The following is an 8,060-nucleotide window of genomic DNA, read 5'->3' as shown; positions in this document are numbered from 1 at the left end:
TGTGTGTGTGTGTGTGTGTGTGTGTGTGTGTGTGTGTGTGTGTGTGTGTGTGCGTGTCCATGCGTGTGTGCGTGCGTGCATGTGTGTGTGTTTCAGATATTGACGAGTGTCATCTTTTCCCCCTCGCGCAACCTGGCCGTCTCTGCATCCATCAGTGTGTGAACACACCCGGAAGCTTCCACTGTGTTTGCCCGCCTGGCTACAGCTTGTCCAGAGACGGTCGCAGCTGCACAGGTCAGCAGCTGAATCACAATAGCTGACTGCCAGCATCAGTATTCAGTTGTTCAGCTCTGCAGGGTTCCTGGTAACAAGCTGCTTGTTTGATTCTGGCGTGTCAGACGGATCTAAATTGAAGGAGAGAAACTCTGAAGGAACTGGGAACTGGAACCGATGTTTTTATCCATGCTTGTCTCACTTCTCGCATTTCCCTTTTAGATATTGACGAGTGTGAAAACCTTTCACACAACTGCACGGCAGACCGGCTGTGTGTGAACACATTTGGAGGTTTTAAGTGCGTGACAGTGAAGTGTCCCAAGACAAAAAACGCCACATACATCAAGACGTCTCCCATGTAAGGACAAACATCACCTACATTCACCTACTCTACCTGAAACTCCCAAGACTCTGCTTAGTTCATGTTATTTGCAGCCAGGAGGAGAGGAACCAATAAGCTTTTGAGCTCAAGTAATATTCAAGAGTCATCAAAAGTTGCTCTCAAGAAAGAACAGAATTACTTATGTATTTTTACCTGACTACATAAAAAATTATTCTGAAAAAAATACTCAGGTAATATTCAATAAAGAGTAAGAAAATGTTTGGTAAAAAGGCGCACATCAAGTGTTTTACTATGATATTTTATTTTATTTGTACAAATTTATGTAATCAGGTTGACAAAAATATGAAAGTTATGGACAAATTCTAGTACTTTTAAAGAATAAAATAAAGAAATTATTCATAATTTCAACATACCAAATTCAGGCAGAAGAAATATAGATTTCCAAATACAAGAAAACTGATACTTACAAAAGGTAATGTACATAAACAGATCTGGAAAAAATGAAGAGACCACTGCACTGAACACCATTAAAAACCTCCTGGTTGTTCCACCAAATATTGATTTCTGAACTCTTCCTGAGTTAAAACATTAGTTCATGTTTTAGTTTTAAATGAACATGAACTTGTTTTCTTTGCATTATTTGAGGTCTGAAAGTGCTGCATCTCTTTTATTATTTTTGATAATTTTTCATTTTCTGCAGATAAATATTACATTTGTGCTTGGAATTTCGGAAACATGTTCTCAGTAGTCCATAGAATAAAACAACAATGTTTTTTTTTTTTACTCAAACATATAAAAAGTGAGAAACTGATTATTTTAAGAGGTCTCTTAATTTTTTCCAGAGCTATATATGTTTAAACAACGGGTAACACTTTATTTGAAGGGGGGTGATTAAGACTGACATGACACTTTCATTAACATGACATAACACCTGTCATGAACATGAATAAGCCTTCATGAATATTTATGACTGTTGTCATAAAGCGTCATTCGGTAAATTATGACACTTTTAATACAAAGTTGACATTGTTCAAAATGTCTTTATGACAACTTGACATTAACCAAGAAATCATTACTGATATAAATTTGTTATAAAAGTATTACTGATTGCACTTTAAAAATTAGGTAACTTTATGTTATTAAAGGTTACGTTTAAACAGTAATGTATTAAATCTGCTGTTAAGGTGCTGTATTGTTATTTGCTAGTCATCTTTTAGCTAACATCACCTTCATCCAACAGCTTTACTCAACTCAGTCGGTTAGTTTGGGGGAAAACTGTGCAAAGTTCTTTGCGTTTTGCTGGAACGCAGCAGTGTTCATGCTGCGTTTGAAGGTGGCACGGAAAAACAGGTTACGACGTTAACAAGTCGTAACCTGTTTTTTGTTAACAAGTAGCCTGTAGGCTACTGATGTTGTTGTCTATGTTCAGCTACGTAGATTCATTTTGCCCCCCCAAAATAAGTCGATGCCCCCCTGTTAAACTCGTCTGGAGCCGGGGCTGGTCTTGGAATATGCCAGTGTGCCATCAGAGAAGAAAGAAAAAAACCAATTGAGGGAATAACCTGGTCATTTAGTACATTCAGGGCATCAGCTGACCTCATTATTTTGGCACAGAATGTTGCTGACCTTAAACCTAACTGTCTGCAGCAACCCCAGACCACAGCACTGCCTCCACAGGTTTGTACTGTATGCACTAGATATGATGGGTAATCACTTCTCCTACTTCTCATCCTCCCCTGATGCACCATCACCCTGGAACACTCAGACCATTGCTCCAGTGTTCAGTCTTTGTGTGTACTCATAAAAGACTGGACAATAATTCTGCTGTTATTCTAAATGGAAGCCATTTTCTCTGGTTAGCCTCACTATTTAATGGCTACCTACGGCAACACCACCTTTCGGCCCCAATCCCTTGAGCTGTAACTTTCACAATTAAACATAGTCCTGAATTCTACTTGTTTTTTTTTTGTTTGTTTGTTTTTTTAATTTGATTTCACCAAACATTTAAGTGATCTCACATGAGGATTTTTTTTTTTTTAATGATTGCGACAACCTTTTTTTTCCTCAAATACGATGGTTCTCCACTTCCCTTCCAGTTTTAAATAAAGCGTCGGACCATTCTTAACCCAATGTTAGTGGTTTCTGTAATCTCCTGCCTGATGCATGCCAATGATCTGACACTTCATGAACAGATTGATGTCTTTCAACATTGCTGACAAAGAAGCTACTCATTGCATCAGCTGATGTTAACAGATTTGCTGCTGCAGTAGTTATCCTCACTAAAGACTCGTGTCTATTTACTAGTTAAATCCAGGTGGTCACCTTTATTTGTCCAGGAAGTTTATTTTTGGAGGTTTTGTTTGACCTCCAAATGTGGCTGGCTCAGCAGATAGGATGAAGCTGTCCTAGAAATGTTTCATGTCTGTGTGTTTTTGACTAAAACACACTTGGTTTTTATTCAGTGAAGTAACTAGGACTGAGTAGAGTAACCAGAAACTCATTTAGAAATAATGTTAGCTCAAAATATTACTCACTTAGAAGTGAAATGTCTGTTGCACTAAAACTACTTCTACTTCTTAGTTCGGTTTATTAATCACTGTTTCAAAATGCAGTGTAGGCAGAGTAATCAGTAGAGACAATGTGTGAGTGGATCTGTGTAGATTAGGGTGATGGTAATGAGACCCTACATCCTCAAACTGCTTGAGATCATCATAATTTGCCGCAACGCCAGTGGGAAAACCAACAAGATGGCAATTGTAATATTTTATATTATTTTATTATTTTTTGAGAGATGCCTCAAAAACAATAATTCAACAACAATAATTGTTGAATTTAAGACATTTTTTAATTTAAATCTGCTTGAGATCTGAATATTTTGGGCTTTAACTGTAAATTAACTTCAACACAAAATTCTCTCAGTATTTTTTGAGTGAAGTACTGTAAATGTTATAAATGTTGATTTGTCTAAAGCCAATGTTTGCACGGTTTCACAACTTTCATACATTCTGCAAATGATTCAACAAAGTTGACTCCTACTGGCTTACATTAAATCTTCATCTGTTAACACATTTTCCAAACCCTGCCTGCAGGAGTCAGCTGTGCTCAGGAACCTGATGGACAGTAAATCCTGTCAACCATCATAAATAAAACAATGCTTGGCTTCTAATGAGAAGCTAACAAACTAATTGTCTTGAGATAAACAAGAAATAAATAACTTGGCAAGCACAACGACACAGCCATCAGCAGGAAAGGAATGAAAATGAGGGATTAGAAAGAGACAAAGAGAACCACAAGTCTCTTACCTCTGGGAACTGTCACTTTGAAAACAATGAGCTCAACCTGCATGTCAACCACTTCCCCTCTGCACCCAGCACTTAGCCGCTCTGCAAGCCATTCTGGGCGGAGACTGAGGTTTGGCCAAACATGAGCTGGAGACTCAGGCTCCAGCCAACCTGATTGGTCAAAGGCATCAAACTATCTTTGACACCGGAGATGTTTACTACTTTCAAAGTTTCAATTTATTCCTACTGCTAAATCATGACTGTGGTAAGAACAGTGTTATGGTGCAACCACCAGAGACAGCTTCTGAAAACAACAGGTCAGTGGGGGATTTTTCAGGACAAACACATAAAAGTGCATCATAATCGAGCTGCACATGCATGACGAGGCAGCAAATACCTAAATACAACCTAGCTGTTAAAGCAAAGTCACATATTAAGGGACCTCACTTAAGTCTGTACTTATCTTCAACAGTAGCTGAAGCTGGATAAATGCAAATGCCGCATTCCAGGTAGACTTATTTATTTATTACCGTGGCCTAGTTTGGTCCTTTCTACAAAAAAAAGGTTTAAATAGCATTTCAATCTATTAGTAAAATAAATCATGAAAGAAAAATAATGTAAAATAATTAAAAATAATAGCACAAAAGAAAAATAATGTCTACGGTTAGAAACTGATGGGCGGAAGTTTTTTTCTTGTATTTGGACTGCTGAACTGATCATTGTTTTAGCAGGAACAACAAGTTCAGGTAAGTCTTTAGTTCAGGGAAAGTTTATTTCTCTCTGATATCACATAATCGATGCTTCAACATAACCTGCCACTGCTGTATCTGGGGACCTGGAGCACAGGGCATGTTTGTAAATCTTTTTGAAAGAAGAGCAAGTAAGAAGGGGAAGTAAGGAGTAGATTGATCAAACCCGCAGCCTGGTTTCTCTGCTGCTATTACTCTCCCTGAGAGGACAGGGGATCCATCGGGCTTTACCAGTGTGCCATTTCCTTTAAAGGGTCAGTACTATGAGCCACACAGTATCATTTTATAGCACAATCAAGTAACTTTATTACCTTCAGGTGTTATAAATGCAGTATGACTTAAAAAAAAAATTTAATTGGGTCTGTATCTCTTTAAGGAAATCCTGCTCTTTCCAATACTCCACCTTCAGGAAGTCATCACAGCATGGCCCCTCTATTAACCCTTTAACAAGGTTTTTACCAGCGTTGCACTGAGAAAAAAAGTAGCTCCTATAATGAGCTCAGCTGATGCTTAGTTCCACCAGGTGTTTGCTAATTGCTGCTGGCTAGTCTGAAGGAGCTGAGTGGGGGGAAGCTTGGAAACTGCAGGTCCGAGGCGGAGCAGCAAAACACTCAGTTACCCCTAGTGCTTTGCAAAGGTAAATGTGATTGCCATGGGAGATTAAAGGATTTTTCAATCATGCATGCAAGAATCAATGCAACACTCATATGTTTCCGATGAAGGAATAACATTATAACATGATGTAATGCTTAAAAAAGTAGATTATATATAACACTGTCCTTTTAATCATCCAGACTCCCAGATGTTCACAATTTGTTTGCCAGACAGCAGCCAACCAATAAAACAAACCAACAATGTCCACATAATATAAAGTCAATGTGGCCAACCACTGAGCAATCAAAGTCTCCTCATATGGAAAGAATTTTTTATCATGCCACGCACGTCAAAGTGGTTCATATTGCCTTTGTAAGAACACAGCATCACAGCATTGCCCTAAAGGTTGGATCTGTCACTGGTGTGAGTGAGTCGCCTTTTGGAATATTCACACTTTGTTTTGCAGTGTGTCCACCCACTGTGCTAAAAATGCAATCTCAGTCTCATCTGATCAACGCATGGTCCTAGTTAAAATTCCACCAGACCAGAGTAAACCATACATTACATCTTTACATAACTAACTGCAAAACTGAAAAGGCTTCTTTCTGGCATACCTCTGTTTTAATCGTCCTCAGCCAGAAAACTTCACCATGAGACTTTTTTTGTTGTTGTTTACTAAACAACATGAGAATTTAAAACTAGATCTGCCTGCTGTCACACCCTTAAAATGTTGTGAAATGAAGGGCAAGGAAAGCCTTTGGGCTTGTTTGTTAAATGAATTTAACAAACATGCTTTAACTGAGAATGTGATGCCTGTTTTTCTCCAGGCGCTGTGAGAGGAATCCATGTATGTTTGGGGACAAAGCCTGCACTCAAGCTCCAAACTCCATCTCCTTCCACTTTCTCGCTGTGGTGTCCAATATGTCTGCCCCTCGCGTCCTCTTCCGGGTGTCTGCAGCCCGTGTGCTGGGAGACACGCTGCGGTTTGGCCTGGCTGGTGGCCGTGGTCGCGGTCACTTCAGTGTTCAGCGCTCGGGTCGGCAGACCGGGACTCTTCTCCTTGTGACGTCTATTAACGGGCCGGCCACACTGGAGGCCGAGGTGGAGATGAGTGAGCTGGAGAACAACACCCTGCTAGGCCGCTACCTCACCAAGGTCACCCTGTTTGTGTCCCCGTACATGTTCTAACAGGGATGACAAGCAAGAGGAGTCCATGGACTAATAACCATTCAATGGATACCATAAGAGTTTATGGTAACACTTTATTTGAAGGGGGGTGAATAAGACTGACATGACACCGTCATAAACATGACATAACACCTGTCATGAACATGAATAAGCCTTCATGAATATTTATGACTATTGTCATAAAGCGTCATTCGGTAAATTGTGACACTTTTAATACAAAGTTGACATTATTCAAAATGTCTTTGTTATGACAACTTGACATTAACCAAGAAATCATTACTGATATCAATTTGTTCTAAAAGTATTACTGATTGCACTTTAAAAATTAGGTAACTTTATGTTATTAAAGGTAAAGTTTAAACAGTAATGATTTCTTGGTTAATGTTAAGTTTTCATAACAAAGACATTTTGAATAATGTCAACTTTGTATTAAAAGTGTCATAATTTACCGAATGACGCTTTATGACAACAGTCATAAATATTCATAAAGGCTAATTCATGCTCATGACAGGTGTTATGTCATGTTTATGAAAGTGTCATGACAGTCTTATTCATCCCCCCTTCAAATAAAGTGTTACCGAGTTTACTGAGACCTGAATTTTCAGAGACATCATCTTTTGTTCGTTTGTCAATGTAGTAGTTAGAAAACTTGTACTATTAGCTTCTCTGGTGACCTCTCAGCACTTTATTATTATTATTATCACTGAGACATCCAGTCCTCTGTTTGTTGACTCAGCATGACCACTTAGCTATGAACATGTGTAGTGTATAGTCGTTCATTCTACATATAGACTTACTGTGAACCTTTTCTACTGCTTTAAACATGCTCTCATTTAAGGAGGGACAACAATATTTGTTTCTTTCTTAACACAGATTAATATTGCTATAGATGTTTCCAGGTAAATCCTGGTGAAGATGTTAGCATTGGAACAGTCTCAGTTGTTCTGAAGGATCTTCCTTGATTTAACACACCCTAATAAAATAAATGGATGATTAAATGGCTTAGTCATCCATCCATCCATTTTCTGTACACCCTCCTCCCTTACTAGGGTCGGGAGGGTTGCTGGTGCCTATCTCCAGCTGGCTTAATCATTCATTTAATAAAATAATTGGAATATTAAGCCAGCTTCTGCAAAATGTAATGAGATGGTGAGGAAGTAACTCAGCTTTACCATTTGGATCAGCTGTAGTGGTGCAGGAACATTGCTAAGACGAAGCCTTAAGAAGTGGTTTCAGAAACCATTAGGTCAAAAACATGCAACTTAATCGGCTCACATATAAAACACCACAAGATGGTCATTTTATTAGGTCAACTAAGCTACAGTTAATGATTGACTTAAGGCTTATGAAGTTTTGAATTGGTTTCTCTTTAAAATAGTTCTGAAATCTAACAACATGAACAGAAATGGCTCTGAAACAGAATGCAAGTCTTGCTCTGTGTTTTTGTTTGAAGCTGACACAAAGGCTGCTGATCCCCCCACTGTATTCTGGCTCTGCCTGCAGCTCCTCAACAGACTAAAGAGGTTTTACATTTTATCACCGACAGCTAGGAAAAAAAGAAAGAAAAACTAAGTGTGCAGTAAAAACAATCCATATTTAAAATTACAAATACTGCCTGATTGATAATATGGGCTAACAGTCAGGAAAACCCTTTAAGCATTTATAAATGTGCATGTTCTTGTAAAGTGCTGA

General features: G+C 38.6%; 1 protein-coding gene across 1 annotated transcript in view; it reads left to right on the top strand.

Moving 5' to 3' along the window:
• The window catches only part of LOC103149372 (fibulin-7-like), a 12,723-nt gene extending 5,110 nt beyond the window's left edge, over window positions 1-7,613 (top strand). Inside the window, exons 5-8 of the mRNA XM_007568486.2 lie at window positions 97-234; window positions 436-571; window positions 6,008-6,427; window positions 6,951-7,613. Coding sequence (XP_007568548.1) covers window positions 97-234; window positions 436-571; window positions 6,008-6,368 — 635 coding nt within the window. The 3' untranslated portion in view covers window positions 6,369-6,427; window positions 6,951-7,613. The remainder of the gene's footprint in view (window positions 1-96; window positions 235-435; window positions 572-6,007; window positions 6,428-6,950) is intronic.
• Window positions 7,614-8,060: the final 447 nt, after the last annotated feature.

Source organism: Poecilia formosa, unplaced genomic scaffold (assembly GCF_000485575.1).
Source record: "Poecilia formosa unplaced genomic scaffold, Poecilia_formosa-5.1.2 Scaffold224, whole genome shotgun sequence".
Taxonomy (NCBI): domain Eukaryota; kingdom Metazoa; phylum Chordata; class Actinopteri; order Cyprinodontiformes; family Poeciliidae; genus Poecilia; species Poecilia formosa.
The sequence above is the reverse complement of the archived record's forward strand: the minus strand, read 5'-3'. Positions and strand labels throughout refer to the sequence as shown.